The 27,319-nt window shown below is 37.4% G+C and overlaps 1 protein-coding gene and 1 non-coding gene across 3 annotated transcripts in view; both read right to left on the minus strand.

The window, feature by feature from the left end:
* Positions 1–26: 26 nt before the first annotated feature.
* The window catches only part of LOC110822542 (Transducin/WD40 repeat-like superfamily protein), a 31,960-nt gene continuing 4,667 nt past the window's right edge, over positions 27–27,319 (minus strand). Inside the window, exons 6-25 of one of the 2 annotated variants that reach the window (XM_088217509.1) lie at positions 16,153–16,225; positions 15,925–16,060; positions 10,974–11,134; positions 9,892–10,016; positions 9,716–9,815; positions 9,346–9,442; positions 8,942–8,993; positions 8,205–8,306; positions 7,984–8,130; positions 7,746–7,908; positions 7,413–7,643; positions 7,148–7,302; positions 6,128–6,256; positions 5,877–5,994; positions 5,556–5,751; positions 5,346–5,457; positions 5,094–5,248; positions 3,007–4,444; positions 2,080–2,274; positions 27–858 (exon numbers count right to left, since the gene is read on the minus strand). In XM_088217509.1, the coding sequence (XP_088073635.1) occupies positions 388–858; positions 2,080–2,274; positions 3,007–4,444; positions 5,094–5,248; positions 5,346–5,457; positions 5,556–5,751; positions 5,877–5,994; positions 6,128–6,256; positions 7,148–7,302; positions 7,413–7,643; positions 7,746–7,908; positions 7,984–8,130; positions 8,205–8,306; positions 8,942–8,993; positions 9,346–9,442; positions 9,716–9,815; positions 9,892–10,016; positions 10,974–11,134; positions 15,925–16,060; positions 16,153–16,225 (4,356 nt within the window). In that variant the 3' untranslated portion in view covers positions 27–387. Of the gene's footprint in view, positions 859–2,079; positions 2,275–3,006; positions 4,445–5,093; positions 5,249–5,345; positions 5,458–5,555; positions 5,752–5,876; positions 5,995–6,127; positions 6,257–7,147; positions 7,303–7,412; positions 7,644–7,745; positions 7,909–7,983; positions 8,131–8,204; positions 8,307–8,941; positions 8,997–9,345; positions 9,443–9,715; positions 9,816–9,891; positions 10,017–10,973; positions 11,135–15,924; positions 16,061–16,152; positions 16,226–27,319 lie in introns of both variants that reach the window. The other variant, XM_088217508.1, reaches the window with a different exon arrangement.
* On the minus strand, positions 22,619–22,833 carry LOC148266216 (small nucleolar RNA U3). The gene has a single exon (XR_015818786.1). It is a non-coding gene; the product is annotated as a small nucleolar RNA U3 (small nucleolar RNA).

Genomic DNA, 27,319 nt, shown 5'->3' on the forward strand with positions numbered 1-27,319 from the left:
ACAGAAACTGGTCAACCCGAATGCAATTTCCTGCACAAGCAAGCAAAGCAGCACGTGCCTATTCCATTAACACACTGTGGAATATTGAATTTAATTCTTACAAAACTGTGGACTAGTTATATTATCTGCCAACACAAGATCGGAAGGAACAAATATTACAATGAACAAATGGGGTAAAGGTTACATAATCGATTACATTTCATCAAAAGGGGAAAGAAAAATCATATACACAAATGGATGCAGCTAAATATCACTATAATTAAACTGTTTGAAACACTCATCCGATGATAGTTTCTGTTATGGTGTCGGTGAAAATCTACAACAGTAATGCCAATTGTCCATGAGAATTCTCTGGAGCAGAGAATTTAAAATTGCTGACTTTTAATCTCAGCCAAATGGTGACGGAACAGGTCCGGCCAGTGCATCTGATCTTTTGATACTTCCCATACCACAGATAATACATCCAGGTGTTGAGAGCGCTGAAAATTTGGCCCCACAAAGATCACAAACGTCATATCCTATGGTAGACAGACGGCTGAGTGTAGCAGCACAGAACTGGGAAGGATCTTCTAGTGGATCTATGGACTTGTTGGATGAACCTCTCTGAACACACAAATCAACCAGGCCTCTCAACTCTTCCTGCTTGCTAGGAGGAGCCTTCGACAGGAGAAGTTCCAACATCTGCTTGGAATATGCATAGTTCTGCACCTCCATGTTTCGTTTAATGGCAGTGCGGATGCAATTTATACGATGTTTTGCGAGAAGAGGTAAGGAACCCAGATGCCTCGACAGTCTTGCCATTTCATCTTTTGCACTGATTGCACTTGGACCTTGGACCTTCTGCAGTCTTGCAATTTCCTAGAGTGGAGCAAATGGAGTCCAACCACAAGAAAAAATATATGTTAAGTTATTGATGGTAAAACAGCAAGAAACCACCCACGCAAATCTGAAATCTTACAAGATAACATATTCCCAAAAAAAAAAAAAACATTAGGAAGATTGGATCTAAGAGGAGCACAACTATAGTGATTGGAATCAGGCTGGTTAGTTTAATCCTGAACAAAACATTACCTTGGCTAATTTTTTTTTGAAAATAACACTACCTTAGCTTATTAAATCATGAGTACTAATTACTGTTATACGGAAGAAACTGCAAGCACAAGTGCATTCATTAGTTTCTACATGTGGTATCTAGTCAAGATCCTAGTCTTTAGTTTCCATGCAATGCATGTGAAAGGCAAAGACCGGCCCTCCAACATAGAGCCAAAGTTGAACCTCTAACCTCTAACTAGATCTTGAACATCAAAACTTGGGATATCGGAAACTTCCAAGAAAACTTAATTGAATAAAAGCTTGTTGAGATTGAGCAGCAAAAGGAGTTAATTGACACATGCATTATAATACATACTGCTTTTATAAGAGTTTGCCAATATGTCCAAGAATTTGCCAGGTCTATTTACCAGATCATCTCAAGAATCTGGTCACACTTTTCACTTTTGGATAGTTTGAAACTAGGGACGGAAGTATGGTACTGAAAACTGATAATCGAATGGATTCAATACGTTTTCGGTAAATTTGGTTGAGTAATTCAGAGATAAAATGAAAATTTGGTGAAAATCTGCAAATTGGTAATTTTGTTCCAGTTTTCCATTTTGCAAAATTTTGGTATTTTGATTTTACTAAAATACCAATTTGTTTTTTCCAATTTAGATATGTAAACTTTGTACTAGAATAGTGTTCCAACTATTGCTTAACACTCAATTGCTCTTAAAGCTCTCAAATCTGGAAAATACTGAAACGAAAAACTAAATAATTTTAAAGAATCAATTATTTGTTTTTTTAGGATAAAACTGGTTTTGATAAAGGTTTTTCATTCTAGTAAATTAGGTTTTTTGGTAATTTTCTGATTTCTGTAAGTCGGTTTTGGTCTTTCCAAAGCTTCAGCAATGTACAATGGCAACTTTTGCAGAGAGAAACTGTCTCAAACATTGATATAGACTACACCATATTTCTGCAGATATATTTGGATGAAGCAGTAAGAATTCATTTATTTTATTTGAAGGGTAAAAGTAACAGCACCTGAAGAAGAGTTACAGCTATCTTGTACTGAGCACAAATGGTTGCTTGAGCCTTAATATCAGCCCCGCGAGAGTGGTCCTTTGCTAGCGCAAGAAAAGCTTCATCAAAACAAGATAATGCATCTGGAAGTTGATTCTGCTCAAGGTGAGCAAGACCAGTCTTGAAACACACAGGAGCAGCTGCCCCACGGGGAACCTGTTGTACAAATAGCCATGAAAATATAAACAAATAACATATATGTGATTCCTTGCAAAATTTGTCATCACGGAATAGTTACAAATACATGCTGGATGCCAATCCCAAACATCTCCCAGGAAGAGTCTATAAGGAATTTGTGCAAAAGAAGCAACCGAGAAAGGAAACTTGTGGCCCGCTAAACCTTATAGATCTGGTCTCCTATCTATATGCACATCATACTTCACTACTTGAATTTTAACCCCATGATAATATTAGAATCATAAATTGCTTAGCTCCTTTTTATTTTTTTCTGGTTAAATTAACTGTCACACACAAACAGATCTGAGATAGAGCCACAGCTGCAGAATGAACACATAGCATAAAAAGTATGTTTAAGAGAAGATTTTCCCTTTTTTCACTGCTACAAAAACACTAAAAAGCAACAAAAGGGAAGGGATATCACCATTCAATAGCAGGTCATCATTTTCCTTCAACTATACCTCCACATAGATCGTGAAACATAACATAGTGATGCAGTTTTTCTGTTTGGAACAAAATAAGATAACAAAATGATGATGATTTATTCTTCAAATTGGTCTTTTATTCATTTAACCTAAATACTTCTCAAATAAGAAAATACTACAGAAAAAATTTCAAGAACTTTTCTACTTAATTATAGGCAAGTCCTGCATGTATGTTCCTGATATGCATGCATGCACACAAACAAACTTGTAACACATGTATCTTCACCTGTCCAGGACGCACAGATGCTGGTGGAGAGCCAGGATGAGTGTGTTTTCCTGAATCATTGGAATTTGGAACTCCAAGGACACTAAGATCAAGGGGTTGTGTGGGAAGTGGAATCTGAGGCTGTGACATGTGAATGACTTGACTAGGAGCTTGTGGAGGAATACCACCATCCGGAAGTCCAACAGACTCAACACCAAGGTCAGGCTGTTGACTAGCTTGTGGAGGCACACCACCATCAGGAAAACCGATATCAGGTGCAGATGCATTTGCCTGATTAGGTGATACTTTATTGCTTTCAACCCCTTGAGAAGTTTGGTCCAGTTTTGCAAGATAAGTTCCAGGAGGAGGAAGTGAGGCTGCAACCTGAAGTGATGGAATTGTATTCTGAAAGAAATCCTCCGGTATAGGACCAGCTGTGACTCCCAGACCCTTGACCCCTGGAGCATGCTGTGCAACTGGTGCAGGTTGGGTCCATGATTCAGTACTGAAAAGATCAGCAGGACTGGAAATTGAGGGAGCTGTAACAGTTCCGCTAGTAGTGGCTGGAGGTTGCATTAAGATCTGACCAAGGTCTTGTGATCCAACAGTTAAGGATTTTGTTCTACTCATTGGAGGGCCCAATCCATCACCAAGCTTAAACTGTTTTGTGGCTTCTTTAATCTTATTGACATCAACTGTTGTAGAGGTGGCTGGCTTATCTCGAATTCTAATTTGTAGCTTTCTAGTTCTCGATACTCCCTCCTCATCACTGCTGCTACCATCATTAGCAGCAGCATACATTGTTTTCTTGAATTCTTCAGCAGCTTTTGCCTGTTCATCAGCAGCAGTTGAACCAGAATTTTGTTTCATGAGAGCTTCTAGACCCATCAAGGAACCAGTCTTTGATTGACCATCAAGCACCCCATTGGACTTATCAGATATAGATGTAACCAAAGATGTACCTGGTCCATTTGGCTTATTATCACTTCCTGTAGGCATAAAGGCTTTGACCAGGCTATCTTCTCTTACTTCCACAATAGTTCCCCGCCCTCTAATTGAACCCAGATAAACACCAATATGATCAGTAATAATTGAAGGGATAGAACCATCGTCAGTCTTCATGTATGGCATCACTTCTCCAGCTAATTCCCACTGAGGTATGCTCTTCATATCAGTAGGAGTCTTGATTTCCCAGTTCCCACCACCCCATTCAGGTCCTTTAGGAACCATGCTCTCAGCTGCAAAATTGGCAAAAATTCCTTGAGTCCATCCAGTGGAGCGGACTCTTAAAATCCTCTCACAGTATCGCCTCAATTCTGGATCACCACCTTCCTCTTCCAATCTCTGAGCTAGACGTCGCATTGCACTGGGGTTGAGGTGGCATATAAAAAGATCCAGCATGCTTTCATAGTCTGCAATGACTTCAAATGTTTCTTTGGCACTATCAAACTGACCATACCTGCAATTTCAATATTTCATATCGTTAAGCAAAAAATTGATCTATGATAAACAAGATCCCAAAAAGTATTATACATGTCATAAGATAAATTATCCATAGCGTTTTTCCTATGATTAAAGGCCAGTAATTATGTGTGAATCAGGACATGAGAAGGGGGGAGGTAATTGTGCAGGTAGCATTTTCACCTGTCAGAAACACAGTGCAATAGTAACAGGAAGCTTAAACTAACATGAACAAGTAAGATTTAAAAGTTTTAAGCAGTAAGGCAGATTATATTAGAAATCCATGTGGAAACCATAAGCCAGATATTACATCCACTAAATAGAAGAAAGCAATATGAATTTCATCTTCCAATTTCAGAGACAGAGAAGTAACCTGTAACCCACCTTTACATATAAGGAGTTGACAAGAAGAATAACAATGAGATTCTTCATAAACAGTTTGAAAGAACTAAAAATGAAAGTCATCCTTGAAGAGTACATCGGTTTGCACATGTCGGTGCTTGTGCATGAATCTTACCATATTATTTTTATTCCAAAAAAAGAAAAGAAAGAAAGTCATCCCTGAAGAATCTAGTGCACCATAACTATTGCACGCACAAATATAAGGTTACATGAACAGTAACATAGAAAAAACAAAATCTGCTTACTTGATACATGCATATCCCAATTGCCGGAACCGATGAAACAAAAGAGAAGTTGGAGGACACTTCGGATAATCTCTAGAGCGCAAGAATTCATCCTTTAGAACAGATAACGCCGTAGGAAAACGGAGGGCTTTGATTGAGTAGACACAACGTAACACCTAAGTTTGTTCCAGAATGTATTTAGAACTCTTTTTTAGATTAAACACAGACTCATAAGCTATGAAACATAACTATAATGCATCATCCTTTGCTCACCTGAGTGAACTGTGGACCCGCTTGAGCTAATGACACAGCAAGGTCACCACAAACAGGAGGACCTCTAGCAAGAATATCAAGAGATCTAGGAGTAATGCGCAAGCTGTCAAACCTTCATTCAAACAAAACATATGTATGTTGGTTGTCAGCAGCCTTAAACTAAAATATTAAGGGTTAATACCCTCAAGAAAAGGGAAGAAAAAAGAAAACCTTGATGTTATCTGGTACAGTATTTCTGACAAATCAAGCTTCTGCTCAAAAAATTGTTGCATTGTGGCAAACCCAATAAGAAGAGGTTCAAGAAGTCCAACAAGACAGCTCTTGATCTCAACCCCTTTCTTTTGTCTGGGATTTATGTCAGTTGGGTTAATAAGCAACAATCGATCATTCAAGGCACCAACCAATGCTGCATAGACAAACTGTTTTAGTAACCAATCTATGTATTCAGATAATAAATTTAAGGCCTACATTATCCAAATAACCTAAACTATGGTGTCACCTAGGAATACAAAACAGATAAAACCTACAAACCTGCATAGGGCATGCTAATAGAGAGAATGGTCCTCACTTTTCCATCCCAGCCCAATATACTGATGGCAGTAGCAGTTGAAAAAAGAAGAGCAGGCCCAACCCATAAGAGGGATCTAAAGTGCACAAAAGTTAAGTGTTTGGACAAATCTTGAAGTACAAAGAATGAGAAAGTAAATATGTCTATGCATGTGCATTTATGTAGCCATGTGCTTGTATGCAAGAAAATATTTTCATGATAATGTTCAGGATATTGATGGTAGTCCTCTATCAAATTTGACGGAACTGCTTGCCAGTATTTCTAAATCTGCAGAAGCAATCAGCACTCTTTGTGTCGTTAAGACTCCAGCAACATAGCCTCTGAGAGTCTCTTGCCAGTGCACCTTTAGAGAGCAAAATTACCAGCTGTTATTTGATATAGAAGGAAAATATTGGATTGGTCCATGAACCACATACACAATAAGAAAATTTTGTCATGGCCAATCTCTAATAAGCTCTTCAACCTATGAATCTCACAAATTTTCAACGAATTATTAATGCAATAACTACCCTCACTCTACTCACCATCAGCATCTCTCTCCCTCCCCTAGCCAAATCAGGCACATTGCCACCACTACTAATATGTGTCAACATCTCATTTACAAAATGCCAAAGCCATTTATTATTTATGGTTTTCAAGTTAAGGAGTTATCATGCTTTAGACTTTAAGTGCAGCCCTTCCCCGTCAGCAATTCTTTTATTGATAATATAGGAGGAAATCCCTACCAGAGCCTTCCATCTGTCCTTTTCATGCATTACATTTCTCCCATATACAAAATAAGCATCTAGAAGGAATGTCCTGTTGCCTGAAGAAACAGCAAAGCTGCATCTGGCCTTTTCTAGCAATGCTCAGAATTGAATGGTGAATGTACCAACTATTAAGAAAATTTTCCAACAGGTACTAATAATAACTTTTCAACTTTAGCCTATAACGCTCTGATGCACCAAAATAACTGGAAAATTATATTTTCAACATGTCTGGACTGCACATTGTGCAACATATCTTGCAAATCTGTGCAGAATTAACAATTGTAATCAAGGGCATTCAAGTCAGCAGAACACCATGATCAAAAGAAAAGTGACAAAGAACAAGCCAATAAATGCTTCAGTTCCTTATTGAGAGAAGAAGGGAGATTTCTTTACACCAAAGGCTCCAACCTCCATGCATTCAATAATTACCTAATTTTTATATGTGACAATCAGTGGCAAGCGAGCTAAAACATTTAACAGGTTACCTGGAGCACAATTTCATTTGCTTTCAATTTGATGCCCTTTCTTCCTTCAGATTTTGTTGAGATATAGTGACCATCTTTAGTTGAAAGATGGTACCCTTGAACCAACTTTGCCAAGCCAATCTGGCTCCCATTAGAAGAAAACATCAAAGTAGACTCTGCAATCACAGGAGATACTGAATCATTAATCAGCATGATCTAATTAACTGAAAAAACTACTAATGATGACCAAGATATTTATTATGAAAGATCTTATTTCCTCGAGCACCTATGGGAGTAGAGAAGATACGATCAACTTCAGTATCAAACATAAACTGTAGTGGACCCTGAATAGCATGAACATTCGAGTCCCCAGATTGGTTCTCTTCAGCTAATAAATTCTTCTCATTAGCATCCAATGCTGCTAATCCTGGAAGGATGTATAAGGACAATCCTGTCTTATCATCATCAAGAATTGCAAACTGATTGTCATTGGGACCAATAAATGCAGCATCTCGACCTACAAGCTCCAAAGAAAAATACTATAAGTGACTAGATACATGCAAAATGGTACACTAAAGAGCTGCAAGAATAAATAAGCATTTTCACTGGACAAACATACCTTTGATTGTGCTTCCTTTACTGTTTGCTAACTGAGAATCAGTGTTTTCCCAATAAAGAACCACTTCATTTGTTGCACCACTAAATTCATAAACAACGAGAAATAGGTGCCGCTTTTTGCTGTAAACCATGTGCTTAACATGATATTCTACATTTGCAGGAATCTGAAAACAAATTCTACTGTAAGTGACCACATGAAATTACTTATCTCACTAAAAGAGCATCATTTGGAATATTACCGATGTGTAAAGTTTCTTGTAGACACTATCTGACCCAGAGCAGAGATTATATGCCATGAGGTTTACTCCGTCTATATAAAAGGCCCTAACAGGATAATGAAGAACCCTATTCTCTTTATTGAAGAAATTAAGTTCCAGATGAATTGGCTGCAAAAAAATAAAAAGATCAGACACAAATTCGTCATGTATGACATCAACCAACATAAAGCAATACTGAGTACCTGGCAAACAGGAATATTCTTCAGCCGATTTTTGGCATCCACAACTGTGAGGAGAGGCAACCTAGATATTGGAGTACTTTTGGCATGACCTTCCATAAAATGCTACAAGAATTATACAACATAATATTTTAGAACCAAAGAAATGGTGATCCTTGAATTAATGAAACATTTGAGTAAACAAAAAAAAAAAAACTAACCAAGATGTTCTAGTCTACTAAAATATCGAGAATTACATGCAACAAGAATTAAAATTTCTAAACTAACATGCTAAATTCTGCCGAATTAGCTATTGACTTTGAAAAGAAACATCTGTCTCCATAAGCAGGTACGTAACAACAAAATGCTCATCTCACTAGGCATCAAACAAGATTCATTACTGCCTTTCACATAATAAAAGTTTCACTGAGCTTAGAAGAGGACCACAACCTAAACTTAACTCAACCGCATAGAATCATATTGACATTTTCAGCATCAAAACTTAAAGAAGCTATCTCCTACTTTAGCAGCATATATATGACTAGTTTACAACTTCAAGAAGGTTTTCTTCACACCTATTTTCTACAAGTCATTTCCAGTAAAACAATACAATTTTGTTTAGAAGTCAACAAAACACAAATACACATTACAGATGAGAAATTTCAGTGTTTATCAATTAATAGTTTCATCCCAGATTTCTAATAATCCGTATCATGAGATGGCATATAAATTTTATAAATTAGAACATGAAAGCAACATACACTATAAAGGAATGCCTTCCTTGCTATGTCTGATATTGTTAGTTGACTATGCCTGCTAGAAAAGATAAATAAATGTCAAAAAGATTGCCCAATGACTAAGAAGAAAATATATGTGAAACTATCAAGTAGATAGATCAGAAGACAATCAGAAAATAGATTGCAGTGGGCAAGGGGCACATGCAATATGTGTGCACATGTACCCCCAAGGAACTCTGATTGTGTCGATCCACAGGCTGCTTAGGGAAATCTACTTGCATAAGTTTACATCAGGTTTCAGGATAAATCAGCCATTAATTTCAATAATGGAATTTTTAACTGAAATAGGGTGTCTATTACATAAAAGGCACCGAGGGGTGCCTAGAAAAAGGTGTGGTTAAAAGTATTTTTCAATAACGTTAACCCACCCCTTATGATAATGCTCTTGCATTTGCGCCTGGAGTTGATGGTCGGCTAAAATTCCAGATGAACCCATGGATAAAAGCTTTTCCTTCAAAACCGAGGCTGCAAATCACCATAGTAATCAGCAATCAGGAAAAAAAAAAAGAAAAATATCTTAAATAGCAGCAAGATATTTATGAAATAACGTGCAGATAAGAGAACAACCGTGAAGGTATATTTTGTCTAGGCAATAATTAGAAAATTGAACAACTGTATTTTAGAAGATTCCAAATAGTGCTGTCAAACTAAAAATTCAAACCAGGATATGAACTACAAAGTCATCTGAAAATGGAAAAGTACAAATATGTTGTCCAGACAACCAGATTAGACATTCACCTGAGGATCCCCTGGCACTTTGAAGAACTGCAAAGAGCTGTTTCCTCCCCTCCCGAGTGTATGTAGCCCTATTTCTTATGTTGTCACCACCCGACATATTCTGTCACAGAAAACCGCGTCAGACTTCAGATGTAGGCTAGCAACTCAGTCTAATAGATTTAGGTGACTGTCTCAACTGCAAAGAGCAATGCTGCTAAATTTAGTTTGGGGTGAACTTCTAAAGCTCTAATTCGTGGCAAGGGATAAACTGTTTCACCACCCTGTTGTGAGAGAATGCGAGGGATGTCAATAGCTTCAATTGCTGTCAAAAGAAAAAAGTGTATCAGTTGGCGCAAGTTCCCCATACCATATGAGGAAAAAAAAGCTACTCCTTCCTTTTCAGCAGAAAAAGAGAATTTCAATAAGAAGATACTAAGACGGTGCCATGACTGGACAATCACTTAACAACTCATAAGGATAGAAATGAATAATTTTCCAAAATCCACTTCACCATGGAGCAGATAACCTTTCACCAAAATATTTAAGGTTTGCGAATAACAATCTCCAATTATTCAAAAGGAGAACAAGGCCTAAAATTTCTCCTATGTCTTTATTTCCAAATAAAGCAAAAAGAGGCCAATGATAAACACTTCAAAATTTTCTTCCTATATTTACAACCCCTTAAACCAAGCAACGTCTACAGCTCATTGCTACTGAACCAGAGGCAAGCTTGGAAACATTGAGTATGAGGGCAAATCCCACAACTTTCTAGCCTACATGCACCAAAGGATATAATTGAGAGATTCTTCCTCCAGAAGACATAAAGGTCAGCCATTGTCAGTAACTTTACCCCTCTTCTTTAAGTTTTTCATAGTTAGGTTCCTATTGGAAGCTGCTTTCTGAGCAAAGAAACCAATACAAAGGAGATACAGGGTAGGTCTTGCTTTCCAAAATCTACTTCAAAGTGAATCTAAAAACCTCCTCATTTTGAGATTGCAAGTTGTTGTACAGCATATAGTACATGGAAAACATCATATGCAATATGTTCCAAGTAGTAAATAACCTAATCTACTCGAACACACACTAGCAAAGGCAGCAAATGACAAGTTCCCTGCAGTTCAGCCTTGTAAAAAAAAAGCCAAATAAAGCCAGATAAGACCAAAATGCTCCAGAGGAGTAGGAGTAGCTTCTATCCTCTTTTTGGAGGCAAAATCTGTTAAGAATCGAACGCAGAATAGTTGCAATGTAAATAAAAGTAAAGGAAAAAACAAAAGCTCACCAGCAGGTTCAAAAAAATTTGCTTGCATGGGAGGTCTATTAGGATTAATAATAACACGCGTTTTCCACACTTGAACAGTTCCATCCTTGGAAAGAGTAAGAAGTAAACGCAACATTGGAAGCCATGAAATTGATGTGATCGGTTGGGTACCAATTTGAGTACTGTGGTTATAACAAAAGCAAAATCATCAGGAGTTAAATACATGAAAATTTCAGAAATTACTTAAATAAAAATCAAGCAGTTTAAACGTAAGATGAACAGAATCACCTACTTTCCAGAAAAAAAAAAAGAGATATTACATCACAATGCCAAAGAAATCAAAACTTATGATGCATAAGATGTTATTTCACATTTCAAAGAAATTAAAATCTTAATGTTATCATGAGACTGTAAGCAAAAAACTCCTTAGAGTACAAGTCATTAAGACCCTTAACTTCTCCTAGCATAAATCCTGAAATTGCCAAAAGTTATACATAATTGCAATAACACATGGATTTAGCCGTATCATGTTAAGGTACACAGCTAAACTCTGAAATAAGAACTCTTATTTTAGATTAAAGTCAATGTTTAATAGAAACTCCAAAGAATGAAGGGAAATGTATATTGCCAATTTGCTATTCTTGACCACATTGTCAAAGACATAAGGAATTGGACTGTGCAAGTGATTAGAATTAAAAGAATGTTCACATAAAACTGGAATTAGACTGTATAAGAGAACAGCTATTTTGTATGACAGAGCAATTTACTTTGTTTTCAGGCATTTCTGGTCTAAAAATTAACCTCTGCAAGTCTGAATTGGTGGACTTAGGGTCAGACTTTGGGAAGAAGTCCCTGTCCAAGATATTGGGTTGTAAAGTGGGCTGTTTCCCTCTTAAACCCAAGTCTTTCTCATGGGGCAAGATATACGGATGTAGGAATTCAGGATCCCATTGTTACCAAGTTCAAGGATAACCTTATTGGGTGGAAAAGGAACTATTTTTTGAGAGTAGTAGATTCACCATCATCAAGAACACCCCTCAAATTTGTTCACCTATTACATGCCCCCAATCTAGCAGAGAAGGCAAGAAACTTGAGTCAATTCTAGCTAGGTCTTGTGTGGTGGTTCCAAGAAATAGAGAAGAAGTCATTTCATTGGGGAGGAAAACATTAGACAGCCAGATCAAGGAGGAGGTTTAAATCTCAGAGCTACTGGAGCTTCAACAAGATAATCCTTGCGAAGTGGCTTTCGCATTCATGACCAAAGTTGATAATCTATGATGAAGGCTTATTGACAATAACAGAGCTACTATAGCTCATCAGAGCAGTTGACTCAACGAAATTAAAGAACAAATATAAATTATCTATATAAACACTTCTTTTCACGTTAACCTGCTAAATTTTCCTCCACTAGATAGAAGGAACACCGAACGCATCTGTTGTTAGATACATCAAACAAGACTAATTTATGAAAAAAAAAAAGATAATGGTGCTCCTCCTATGATTTCATTGGTTTCGTACGACTAATTCTAAATGTGAGAATCAACAAATGACCTTAGAAAAATTAATATTATATGTAAAAAGTCATGTCCAATAAACTTGCCCCATAAAAATTTTATAGATCCACCCCTGGTTGTTGACTAATTGTAGCTCGATATGGACTTCTTGAGCATGGCTCGATGTGCAATCATGTTAGAACAACTTATGGAACAGATATCTGGAAATCAATTGGGAGATGACGGGAGAATTTTGGAGCCCATCTCTATTTCGAAGTTGGTACAGCGTTGCACTCTGTTTTGAGAACAATGTAAGACAAGTTAGGAGTAATTTGCCAACTTCGGAATTTGGGATAAATTTAGGAATTCTCAGATATCACAAGTAACAACTGGGATGAAATAACAGAAAACTAATCGGGAACATAAGAATTTAAACTATAAAAAAAATCCTAATATTGCTTAAGTCCAACCTTATCCATGGCATTGCAGCAAACTATAGATTAGCAAGCCATACAATTCCTAATCAGTTCCGAAAATCTAGTCCATGTCCATTATGCATCACAGAAGATATATGAGATGGCAATAAATCCTCAGGGTCTCACTTACCAGTTGTTAAGTATATATGGCACGAGGCGCAATTCCTGACGCTTTTTCTTGAGATAAAAGCAAGTGTATTAAATATATATGGCACCAAGAGGGTGCCACCCCTATACAGAGCATTTACATGTTAGTTAAAACATCAAAAACTTTTCCAAAATTATCGCACCCATATACATCATGACCCAGAATTAGAGCCCCAAAATTATGTAACCACCTATCTCTGATTCTACCTATATCCCCCACACATCCATCAAATGTTTTGTTGTTCCTCTCTTCCCACACCACCCAATAAATAGTTAAAAGGAATGATTTTTACAATTTTCGACTTTTTGCCGATCTCATCCCAAGCCCAAAGTTTATTTTTTACTAAACACCCAATCACCCAATTAATATCCAGTAAACAATACACCATATTCCAGTTCCTAACGCTTTTCACTTTTCTTACAAGTTGTCCTAAAACTTTAACAATTGAGAGATTGTGTTTTAGACTCTTTCATGCTCAAGAGGCCCAACCCATGCCATAGGGTAATTAAATGGACAATTTAGTGCATAACCTACCTGCTCCATACCCACCCTGCCTCCTTTTTTTTTTTAACATGGTAAACAGTATGCTTGAGTTTTGATATTATTAACAGGGTTTTACATTTATATTTATGTAAATATTTTATATATATTCTTATGTTTACTTTTCATATTAATCTTATCTATTACTAAAATATCATAAATTACTCTTTGTACTTTTTACTTATATTATGATGTAGATAGATGTTGGATGATAGTGTGGAGAATATCCCGCAGCTTGAGGATGGGCTTCAGATGTGTGGTTATGAGGTGAGTAAAAGGGATAATGAGGTGGTTGCAAGGAAAGGGTCTCCGTCTCAATGCTGTCTCTATCTTTCACGTCGAGACGGACCCTGATGAGGGGCATATGGTCCACTAGCTCCGTTGAGAAGGACAGTAACTCTCTGTATTTGGATAATTTCCATGACAACAAATAGGGAAGATGAACTCTTTGCCTGGGAAGCTATTTGGGAAAGGATTTTGATCATGTGCGATCTCAGGAAAAAAGCCAAGATGCCAGTTAAGAGAAGCTTCCTTTATGAAAGGAATGAGGAGCCCACATACTTGAGGAAGGATTTTGATCATGTTCAACCTCAAGAAATAAAATAAGTTGCCAGCCAATAGATGTTCCATGCATGGCTCCTTGAAGACCCTGGTCTTGCCAGCTTTAGGATTCTGTGTTTACCTCTTGAAGCTCACTGGGTTGCTGGACGAGGTTCGAAGTGGCAGAAATTTGTTACTTAGTGATGGCATTCAGGCAGACAAAAACCAGCTTATTCATCCCATTCCCTTTGCTTTATGTTCTGAGGATTTTGTGTCTTCCCACAGAGTTAGAGGTAGTTTAAGTAACCATATTTCAAACTTTTATGATCTAGTGGATATTATAGAATATTTTACCTTCATTTAGATAAAATTTTAAATGCTTGCCTTTCTACAGGGACAGCATTCATTGGTGCCTTTGAGAAATACATATGCTTTTATTCTCCTAAGAAAGCAACAAACTAGCCACCAGAACATAACAAAATTAAGACAAAAGAATCCTCATATCAGCACTAAGTCATTATAAATATTAATGGGATTAAAGATAGATATCATGTATGAAAGCATGCTACAGTCACAAACTCTGTTAGAAAACTGCTACTTGGTTTTCAACTTCACTAAAGGAATGGACCAGGCAGCAGAGACAACTGGCATAATATGAGTCTCTTGTATTGAAGACTTTTGTCTCTTTGTATTTTACTGCTTCTGTAGCAGAATACCACATTCTCCCATTCTCTAGTAGCTTTCTCTCTTTCTAGTATTAGCCCTCTCTTTTCTTTTTTTTTTTTTTTGAGATACTAGTATTACTCCTTTCTTATCCAAATAAAATCATGACAGCTCCAACATTTAAGAATACAACACGAAGAACTTGCGACCCATACCATGTGCAATACACTCATATCAATATAGAAGTGCTAACAACTAACAAGATACGATATTGAAAGAACCCCCTAGAATTGCTTTTTTCATTGGGGAGGCTAGCAGAGAATTCGTACTGACCATTGACAAGCTGATATCCATAGGCCATATTTCAGTCAACAGATGCTACCTATGCATGAATGCGGGGGAATCTTGCAACCATCTTCTTTGGTGGTGTCCTGTGACTTAGGATCTGTGGTGCATGATTTATGAACTTTTAGGGATTAATTGGATGATGGCGGACACTGTTAGGGAAGAAATTTGGGCCTGGGGTGGTCTATGTAAGAAAAAGGAATCCATCAAATTAATTTCATTAACTATTTTTGGGTCATATGGAAAGAAATGAACTATAGAACTTTTGAGAATAAAGAGAATTTGACTTAAAGGTTGAGAGATAAATGATTTCATTACTTTGTTTTTATCTTGTTAAGGCATGATATCATTAGGGATGAAAATTTTGAGAATATCATTGATACTTTAACACGATTGTAAATTTTTTGTACATGAGTGGTACCCCCTTGGTACCCTATTAATATATACTTCACACTTTTTATCTAAAAAAATGATATTGAAAACGAAAAGCATAATAAACGCCAGTATGCAGTCTACAGTCATAACACTGCCAACCAAATCTTAGATAATTGGATTAGCCAAAGACAACCCCCGATGTCTGTAGTTATCCATGAGATTAGTGTTAGCTACATCAATATCAGATTAATCCGAAGTCCACTTCCATACCAAACAGCAACAGTAGCAGGCTACAACTTACAGCGTGATTAAATTCTCTAATTTGAGAAGCAAAAGGAGAGTTCAAAGAATTGGCATGCTACAGCCAAGGAGCAAATCGAAAGAGAACTTACATTCCAATCATATTAGGCCTCTCAGTTGACACATCCCACGCTAAAAGTGTACCCCGTCTATCACCAACAAAAATCCATTCCAATGTTGGGTGAAAAGCAAATGCGCTAGCTCCAATAAGCTTTATAGTATTATCAACTGAAGCAGAAACAACAGGAAAGAAATATGTTGCCTGAAACATAACTAATACACCAAATATTCAAGGTAAGAATCAAAATTTCTCAGCTCACGTTGCAATGTGTAGTGAACTGCATACGTGTGAATGTTGTATGCTCGAATCAGACCATCTGCATAAGCAACATACTGGAAGAAAAGAAAAGAAAATAAAATAAAAAATTTGTCCATCAAATTAGCAGTCATGGAGCACTACAAGAAGAATTATGTACAACTGGATTTATATTTGAATGCTTCATGAAAGAAAATCCCATTCAATTACTTGGACATGATTATGGCCCGCTCTTCATGACAAACAGTTTGCAAGGAGAAACCACGAGAAAAATGATAGGGAATAGAAACCACCCAGCACCAACAGAGCAGATTATAAATTCATCATACTTACTTCAATGTGGATGAGACCTAAACTAAAAGGAAGGTAAATCAGGCAACAAATGCCAAAAGGTTCACTGTTGTCTTCTTCTCCTATCATCTTTAGTGGTAAAAGCTTTTGCTTTTTTTAAAAATAAGAAAAGATACTACATATTCGCAGAGCAGCAAAGTGGTGTAAACCCTTATACATAAATCTTTGCAGGTCTAATAAAATATCATTAAGGTCCCTAAGATCTCAAAATTACTCTCAACCCCGCCCAAGAGTCCTTCTATTCTTTCCTTCCAAATGACCCAAACGATAGTAACAGGGATAAATCTGATGGTCTTCTTGTTACTCTGAAATCTTTTCCCTGCACAAAATTCCTCCCTGATATTACCAGCCACGACTTAATTCACACCCAATAAACCATAAACCGTAGACCAAAGGCACCACAGGAGAATATGGTCATAAGTTTCTGATCTTTCTTGCACAGAAAAACATCCATTCACCAGGATCCTCTTGGGAATGGCATTCACTTTCCAGACCAAGTTTGAAGGGAAATTGACGGGTTTGGCATCATTCTTGGATAGGAACTGATAGTAAGACCTGATTGACAAAGAGAACTTGGACGATAAACACCAGACTGGTTCATCCTCCATATCTCCAGAAACCGTCAGCCAAGATAAAACATAACAGAGATGCAAGAAACTCTCTAGCTCCCAGTCATTCAAATTCCTGATTAATTCTATGTCATAAGTACCATTGGTAGCAAATCTACATGTGCCTTGTCAACAATGATCTTATTCTGCACAGTAGAAAAAAAGCCAGTGTATTGCATATTGAGCTCCCACCTTCCATCCAATCATCCAACCAGAAGCTCATTCTCTCCCCAAAACTTATTTTCCATTTGGTGCACTTTTGGAGTGTCCCCTTACCCATCATAACGCTCTTCCACATACCTACATTATCAGACATTCAAGTAGACCTGGCAAACCACCAAGATTGGAAGTACCGAATTTAGCCCCTATCACCTTCCTCTAAAAACTGTCTTCCTTCCTCATGAATCTCCAAAGTCACTTTCCTTGAAAAGCTTGAACTCAACCAAGGATCTCACGCCCAACCCACCCCTCTATAGTGACCGCTTCACCGCATTCTAAGCTACAAGATAATACACACTCTTGTCTTCAGTGTCTCCCCATAAAAATCTCTATTTAATCCTCTCCAATCCCTTAGCCAAACTAATAGGTATAGTGGTCAGAAGATAAAATAGATAGGGGCACTGGCCACGAACTTTTAATGAGAGTGAGTCTGTTGCCTTTAGATAATAAACCTCTCTTCCAAGCTGTAAGACGGAATTCAAATCCATTAACCACCGGATCTTAGGATCGGGTGTCCTTGAAATTTCACTTGATTAGAAGGTTGTACTTTTACAGCCCAAAATTGATGCCTAACGCTCATCATTTCCATAGCTTCCCAACTGTTTTAATCCCAATTTTTGCCAAATTGATTTTCAGACCTGACATAGCTTGGAAACAAAGTAACACATTTTATATTTAGTAGATCCTGTGGAATTGGCTTCCAAAATAGGAGGGTATCATCTGCAAGAAATAAATAACTTCCACTTCAGCTCCTGGATTCCACCTGCACCCCACTAAACAAATGAAGCTCCCTCGCCTTAAGCAACAATTTGTTCAAAGCTTCTATAACCAATATGAATAGCAACAGAATAGAGGATCTCTCTGTCTCAACCCTCTCGGGGCCTTACAGAAACTAGAAGGAGCATCATTAACCAAAACAACGAAAGAAGAAGAGGTGATGCACGCTTTTATCCACAACCTCCTCTTGGTCCTGAACCCAGCCCATCAAGCATGCAAAGTATGACGCTCCAAGAGACATGACCATGGGCTTTTTCTAAATCCAATTTAGATAACACTTTCCTCTCATATTTCCTGATAACATCATCGCCAACTACCTCATTAGCAACTAAGACAGCATCAAGAATTTGTCTTCCTTGGACAAAAGCATGTTGAAATGCACCACCAACGCTCCCAACCACCTTAGTTAGCCTCCTGGCAAGAACATTAGTAATGAGCTTGTACACTCTGCCCACAATGCTGATAGGTCTAAATAAACTAATGTTATTTGTATCTTGGACCTATGTGATAAGGATCAAAAAAGTAGTGTTCAGACTCTTTACAAAAGATCCAGAATCATGGAACTCCTCGAAAAAGGCAATAACGTCTTCCTTGATGATATACCAACTCTGTTGGAAAAGCTTCATGTTGAAACCGTTCGACTCTGGAGCCTTATCACCCTTACAACTCATGGACCATCAAGGATTCCTCCTCTGAAAAAGGTTATTCAAGGAATAGGAAATCCTATTCACTGACCCTGCAAATCTAAGTTCCTCCAAGGACAGTCTCAATTGATCTTTGTCAGAGTACAAATCTTTGAAGTAAATTACTAGACTTTCCCTCAGAGCTTCATTACCCCTTACTATGTTTCCAACAACCTCCAGCTCCTCAATGTAATTACACATCTGATGATGGTTAGCAACAATGGAAATTTTTGTATTCTTATCACCTTCTTGAATCAATTTGGTTTCGGATCTTCGTTTCCACGCAACATCCTCACTCACAAGGAGATCAATAATCTCCAAATAGATATCTATCTCTTACCGACCTCCTCCCTAAGAGACCCCCTACCTCCTCCTCATCAAGTCTCTCCAACTCATCAAATAGCTCCTCCCTCTTTAGAATTTCAACACCCACCACCTCCTTGTTCCACCTCTTGAGCTTGCTTTTCAACATAAATATCTTCCTGTAAGCCCTGTACCTTGCAAAACTGTGCACTTTGAGCCAATTGTTCCCGAACCTAAAAAGGTTAAGGCCCCAGATGATATGATTCGCCTCCAAGCAAATAGGAAAGCAGTCTGAGATTAGACGTTGCAAAGTCTTCTAAAATAAACCAGGTCATTGAGATTGAAAGAAAATGGAAATAATGAATTGACGAATCCGTGAAAAAGAGGAATTTGCTTTAGAATTAAATCAAGTTAATTATTTCCAATAAGGGGTAAATTCATGAGATTAAAGCCTGTCCAACACCTTATTGAAGTCATCAACACAGCTTCTAGAGTAACTTTCCCTCTCAACATCAAACCAGAACGTATTGAAATCACCACCAATTTCCCAAGGAAAATCTCATCTACCCTTGTAATCCTCTAAATCACTTGATAACTTCTCGCTCTAACATCCCTCTCTAGAACCATATACCCGGATTAATATCTATACCCATCCATTAGCCTTATGACAGAAGAGACATGAGAATGAACACCCCCCCGAGCACTGTCCAGATTCTCATTCTAAAACACTATAAGGCCCCCCACCAACCAAATTGTCAGTAAGCTTGTCCACCCTACCTCCCTAGTCTACAATTAACTATTCACCAATTGATCAGACACAAACTGAGCTTGGTTTCTTGGAAGCAAATTACATCCGGCTTCCATTTAGACATACAGCACCTAACAATCATTCTCTAACGAGCACTATTTAAGCCCCTCAAATTCCAAGAGAGGATACTGTTTAACATGGTAAAATAATAAAAGAAACTCATTTCTTTCCCTTCCCCCATATTCGACTTGTTGTAGTTGATAAAGCATTCTAATTTTTCCATCTATCCTTAACCACTCCATTCTTCCTTTTCACAGCTGACTTTTAGTTTTTCATATTTGTCCTCTCTTAGTCCCCATAATCACCTGAAACAAGTCAAAACCTGATCTTCAAAACATTGGAAACTCACTCCCACCAATTTGCTGATTGTTTCAATGTTTTAAAGTATCCATTACTCATTATCTCCTCCATTCTTAAAACTCCCTTCCTCATCTCCCAACATAGCAACAACCCACTCCTGCTCCTTTTCCTCATTACCCGACCCCAAGGAAGCCTAATCCACCATATTCGGGCACATTGCCAGCGCCAAGGGGCTAGTTTCTTCATCACCATCTCCAACACCTCACAAAAAACCCCCTCAATTTGCTGATTGTTTCAATGTTTTAAAGTATCCATTACTCATTATCTCCTCCATTCTTAAAACTCCCTTCCTCATCTCTCAACATAGCAACAACCCACTCCTGCTCCTTTTCCTCATTACCCGACCCCAAGGAAGCCTAATTCACCATATTCGGGCACATTGCCAGCACCAAGGGGCTAGTTTCTTCATCAGCCTCTCCAACACCTCACAAAACCCCCCCTCACTCTGCACCTCTCCGCTTCATACCCTCTCCCTTGCCACCGCATTCTGAACATCCTCCCCCTTTTCCATTGTGCAAAGATGATTGCACTCATCAGGCCCACTATTCAAACCCATCCTTCGACGAGCTGTCCAACTCCAGAGAACAACCTATGGCCTCCTCCTGCGGCAGTTCCATGATAATCAACATCCTCGGTAGATCTCCACCCCTCTACACCCTCTGCCATCAGAGAACAGGCCTCATCCCCCAAACCTATTTTCCTTTCTCCCCTACAAAAGCCTGTTTTCGACCCTCCCTCAATAGAAATTTCTGATAAACATAATTTATATACTAGACTTTCAATTTCATTTTTCTTTTTTTGGTGTTCACTCAAGATGTATAAATAAACTAAATGCAAAATGGGTTAGCACTATATTGCCCAGATAGATCGAAAATCATATTTCTATTATGTATAAACTGTCGTCTTATTAGTTCTTTGTTATAGTAGTTTCAGTAATTTTAAGTAGTATTTAGTTTTCCTATTTACATTAATAATATTATTTCTTAATCTTATTAGTATTACAATTAGTATTCCTACAATTAATTCTATTCAGGAAAGTTTACTTCGCAAACGTTATAAATATCTCCATAAATTCACTTTTTGAGGGAGACTTTAGTTATTCAACAAAATCCTTTAAGAGTTATTCAATTTTCTGACTGTATGACACAAGCAAATATTTAAGTATAATGCTTAAGATTTCTTAAATGTGATGCCTAAGAAACTCTAAATGAAATATCTAAGCTTTTATCCTCAATCCCTAAGTAGTTAAATTAATCATAATATGTCCTACATCATTTGGTACTAAAATTGAAGGTCCCTTCACCAAATACCCAAAGTACAAAACCAAAATAGTCCCAAACTTGTTTGACCCCAAAAAATTGCAACCAAAAAAAACCTAAATGGCAAGACCCTAAGACCACAAATCAGCTGCGAGTCGGTTCACCAACCACCAATTATCAATGAGGGACACCACCCTTACCATCGGAACCAGTGCTTATCAATCCATTGATATCTAAAGCCCCACTTAAAAATGCACCACTCTCCACTGTAGATTCTTTTAATTGCTACCTTTCTCAATCTCTTTCCCCTGTCCAGTTGTGTCCTACACTGACCTCCAAACTGCAACCCTTGCAAGTAGCCATTGTACCTCTGATTAACTCTTTTTAACCGAGTTTGACCAAACCAGCTCACCTGGAGCAGTTCAACCTCTTCCAAACCTATTTCACTGAAGATTCCCAAAAATATTTTGCTTGCTCTTCTCATTTTTGCAGTCCTCTTTAACCAAAGTTGCAAGTAGCAGTAGGAAAAATTTTAAACATGTTGAACTAAAAGGAAGGGAATAAGTTTCCTAATTATAGAATTGTCGAGTTTTTTTACTGTAACTAAGCCCAGCTATACAAGTTAAGTCAAAGAAGATAGAAAGCACTATAAAATATCTGAATCTAAATTTGTTGTAGAAATAAACGTAAAAACTTGTTATTCATAAGGACTTTTCCAGAAACCTTGTTTCAATCTCTATAGTTAAGGACTTAATATTTTAATGCATCACATTTGCACCCATAGAGACAAGCTTGGGCCCATAAATCGAGTACTTTAGTAATTTAAAAAAGTCTCCACATGTCAACCTTGGCTTTAATGATTGACATGTTCAACATGGTGAGACTATTAATGGTTTTTGCTTTATGCTTGACATAAAGGAGTTCTAAAACCTATGATGATAGAAGATGAAAGGTAAATATAAACATCAAAAAAGTAGCAACAATCAAATCAAATGAAAAAGATAAAGAGAAGGAGCTCGTTGAAGTTTAGAAATGGGAACGTTTATGTCTTCCTAAGAGTATATATATATATCTGTTTTTAGATAAAAAAAATATCTTGATTAGTCTGTTAGATAATCGGGTGACAACCCCAGACAGGATCAAACCCAACTTAGAACAATCCTCTACAACATCTACAGTTCAGGAACGTCTCCGTCATTAATCACATTCTAATCATATGGTCATGATTCATTCACCATACTTAAGATCTTTTCTCTTTAGAGCTCAAGAACACAAAGGTACGAACCGATAGAATAAATCCTAATCAAGTAAGGTCATCTTTCTAAGAGTATTATGCTGAGGTTATTCAAGATCTTTTACTACATAGAGAGAGCTTTATCGAAGTTCAATCCACAAAGAAGCCTAAGCCAATAATTACGTCCAGCTCAAGAATTCAATTGAAGCACAAATTGGTCAGTATATTGATTTCATCCTACTAGCAAAGGTTTTACACTCCTAAATAATTATATGTTCTTATTATATTTGCTACTAAAGGGAATGACTGAGCATATAGTTTACTAAATTTTCATGGAGAAGCTTGAAGGTCAATGTTTTGCATTGTTCTCATTCAAAACGCGTTAAGAAGTTTTCTCCAACCGAGGGAAAATCATACAAAATGATCTAGCTCTAGAGTGCCTAAATAGTTTAGAAACATAATTTTATTAAATACCAAAAGATGATATTATTTATAAGTTTATTATTATACCTTTACTAACTTTAGGATCTTTTTTTTCTTATAAAAAGTAAGATATGATTCTTTCACAAGCACCAAGAAGGTGTCAATTTATGTACAAAAAATATTTACATGTTAACTAAAATATCAATAAAGCCCCTAAGGTCCTCCACCGTATAAAGAGGTTGACCCATAAAAAAAAATATAAGGTCTAAAACTATCTATCTTTAATCCTATCAAAGTCATCGCTCACTCTCTCAAAAGCTATCTTGTTCCTCTTTTTGCACTCACATGTTTCTTCTCCCTACTAATATACCTTCCAAGTGCAAATCTCTTCTCACCGACCTAGCCATCACCCAACTGATCTCCAATAACTCATAAGTCATGGTCCACAATTTATATACAAGCGGGTACCAAAGAAGGAAGTTATTATAGAACTCTGTCTCCCTCTTATATAAAAAACATATGTACACTAATGTTTTCCCCCTCTTCATCAGCTTGTCAATAGTGAGGATACACCAAAACATGTTTTCTACACGAAGAAAGCAATTATGTATCAAACATTAACCTTTCAAATTTGCCAAAAAGGAATATTGTTGCATGTGGCCTCATTTTTAATCAATAATTTACAGAATCTGACCGAGAAAGACCCTCTAACATTGAATCTCCAAATTAATTGGTTGTTACTCCTGTTGATTTTAGTGTAGATAGTGTATCGAGGAGAATCTCATAGTCATTAACTTCCTAATTGTTAAAGTTTCTCATAATTTCCACATGCTACTCCCTTCCCCTCCCCCTCTCCTTCCCTGTTGACTCTATAGGGCTCATAAACCAAAATATTCTTGTGTCGCGCAATAGCATAGTTCTAGAGAAACTATTCTCTGAGTGAACCCCTTAACCAAGCATCATGCCAAGAACTAACTGTCTCCCGAGTGCAACCATCCAACTAGTACACATCTGGAATTTATTCATGCTCATGCATATTTTTTTCCACATCCCCATCCTGTGAGGTCTAGTCGATACATTGGTGCATCATTCTCTATCAACGGTCCCAAACTTTATCTCAATTACCATCCACCAGAGGACACCATTTTCATTCATGAATCTTTAGAGCCACTTCTCCAATAAGGTCAAATTCACCTCCACTAAAGATTTCAACCCCGAAACTCCCTAACACAGGCTTTTTAACCTTATCCTACGCTACTAGATGATACTTTTTGTCATCCGCCAAGTCGCCTCATATAAATCTATAATGAATTGATGTCAATCTCTTGACCACATTCGCAAGGACCGTCAAAATAGATATTTACCATCGTACATTTAATGAGTGTAAGATTACCCTTTTTACATAAGAGGTTTCTCTTCCATACGGCCAATCGCCTCTCAAACTTTGCCACCACAACATCCCAAGTTGTTAAATATTTATATTTAACCCCCAGTGACAACCCCAAGTATTTAATTGGCAACTCCGCACTATTACACCCTATAACTCTCGCCAACCTAGAAGCATCCCTTCCATCACCAAGTCTTGCCAACTCGGACTTGGCTAAATTAATATTTAAGTCCAAAAATTGCTTGAAAACTCAATAAAATGCATATGAGGTTATGCATGACCATCTCATTCAGATTATATAATATTAGAGTACCATAAGTAAAAACTAGGTGAATTAGCTCTTCCATATGCTCACCATCACCCACCTTTAAACCTTTAGATAACTCAAGCTCTCTATTTTTTAACAACATTATGTTCAGTCATTTCATGACAATCATAAATACTAGGGGAGATCAGGAATCACCTTGTCTAAGGCCTTTATGTTTTGAAAAACGAAAATTATTAGCCAAGACTGCAAAAGAAATTATAGAAATACATGAGTTGATCCACTTGCGCCATTTTATCCCCAAAACTCAATCTCCTCAACATATAATCAAGAAAACCCCGACTTACATGATCATAGGTTCTCTTCATATCCAACTTACATAGGGAACCTCTCTAGTCTAGTAAAACAGATCATCAATAACCTCATAAGCTATAAGAACCGCATCCAGAATCTTTTTTCCTCCCATAAAAGCATGTTGACACTCATCCACCACCCAATCCATAACCTTGGCCATCCTTCTATTTACTATCAACTTATAGACACTCCCAACTAAACTGATAGGTTTGAAATTCTTAATATTAGTCACTCTCTCTACCTTTGGAATGAAGACCAAGAAGGAAGAGTTTAAAGATCTAACAAATGACCTGGATTCATGAAACTCCTTAAAGAACTCAAAAACATCTTCTTTCATTATGTGGAAAAAATTTTGTAGAAAATTCATGTTAAAACTATCAGGTCCAAAGACTTCATCCTTCTCATATTTCATGAATCCTTCAAGAGTCTCCTATTAAGTGAACTCTCTTTCAAGTGATTCTCAATCCTGCTCGTCCGAAGACGCGAAAGTCAAACCATCCAACTTACCTCCAACTGAACTTCTCATTATATAATCTACAAAAGATTTTTTGTGACCTCTTATCTAGCTGCTTATTACCCTCCACTAATAGGCCATCTATCTCAATCTCCTCCCCATAATTGATCCTCCTATGGTGATTTGAGATGTAGTTGAAGCTCGTGTTTCTATCCCCTTTCTTTATCTATCTGACTCTCGATTTTTGTCTCCATAAGACCTCCATTTTTAACATGTTTATCAATTCAAACTTTATGGACTTTTTACGAGCCAAGTCTTTGGTGGTCAAACCACCCTCCCCCTCCATCTTATCAACGACCTCAATATCTTATAGCAAATATTGAGTGATCATACTTTCACCCCTCCCCTTCCTCCTTGCACCACTTATTAATTTCAAGCTTTGACACCTTTATCTTCTGAGCCACTCTAAAGTTAATCTTACCATCCACCCTTACCCCTCTCCATCATTCACCGATCTTGTTACAAAAATCATAGACTCTTAACCCTTTATCCTCATTTAATCCAATCAAAAGCTAGGGAAATGGAAAAATGATAAGAGATAGTGTCTTGCAAAAGTTTTTAGCACAAACCTATGAGTTGTAATTGCCAGGAAAGCCGACACCAAAAACTTAACAAATCAATTTTAAGACAAGACGGATTGAATCTTTGATTGGACCATGTCAATTTACCTCCCATGAGGGTCAAATCCAGTAGTTCAAGCTTGTCTAGAGTCTCCACCAACTCATTAGCACAAACCCTTGAGAAATGCTCTCTAGATCTCTCTTGTTTACTCAAAACTATATTGAAATCCCCTACCACAATCCATGGGAAGTCTCATGGCTACTTACAGCCATCCACATCCTTCCACAACAAACTCCTCTCTCTCCCTCTGTCTTTGTTGTATACACCAGTAAACACTCACCTCCATTCATTTCTACAATCTTCAACCAAGTATGAAATTGATTATTCCCCCAACAACACCACCTCACAATTAAGTAATTCATCATTCCATAGCACCAGAATCCCTCCAAAAGCCCCCTAACTAGTAGATCTTTCCAACTTATCTTCTAAATGCCATCAACAATCCCATTTGAGATGGATTTCATTTTAGCTTCCTAAAGTCACGTCACATCAGGTTTCCATTGTTCAGAAAACCCCTTATATGTCTCTTATTGTGGTCATTTATTTCCCTAATATTTCAAGAGATAATGCAACCAAACATAGTTCAAGTATCCCCAATCACCCTCTCTCCCTTCTCTTTTTTCGTTCCTTGAATTGTCATAATTTATGCTTGACTAAAATCTTCTTAATTCTCTAAAACCTTCCACCCCCAAATTGTTTTTTTCTTTGGATTTTATCCTCTCCGCTCTCACCTTCTCCTTCTCTCTTTTTCTATCTCTTTAAAGAGCATTATAGTGTGTTTCTCTTTTTCTAAACCGTCAAAAGCGACCCAAAGCATACAACTAATTTGTTGGATGTTCTAGAGTACCCATCTAGAATTTTCTTCCTCAACCAAATCTCTCATCTTCTCCCCCATCTCATCCTCCATCGCCACCTCCTCCTTCTGCACCACAGCCTTTTTGTCCTACTCAAACATTTCTACCATCGCATCACAAACCATCATAACTACCACCAGTGGCTAGGCAA

This window comes from Carica papaya, chromosome 4, assembly GCF_054855325.1.
Source record: "Carica papaya isolate Zhongbai chromosome 4, ASM5485532v1, whole genome shotgun sequence".
In the NCBI taxonomy this organism is placed as follows: domain Eukaryota; kingdom Viridiplantae; phylum Streptophyta; class Magnoliopsida; order Brassicales; family Caricaceae; genus Carica; species Carica papaya.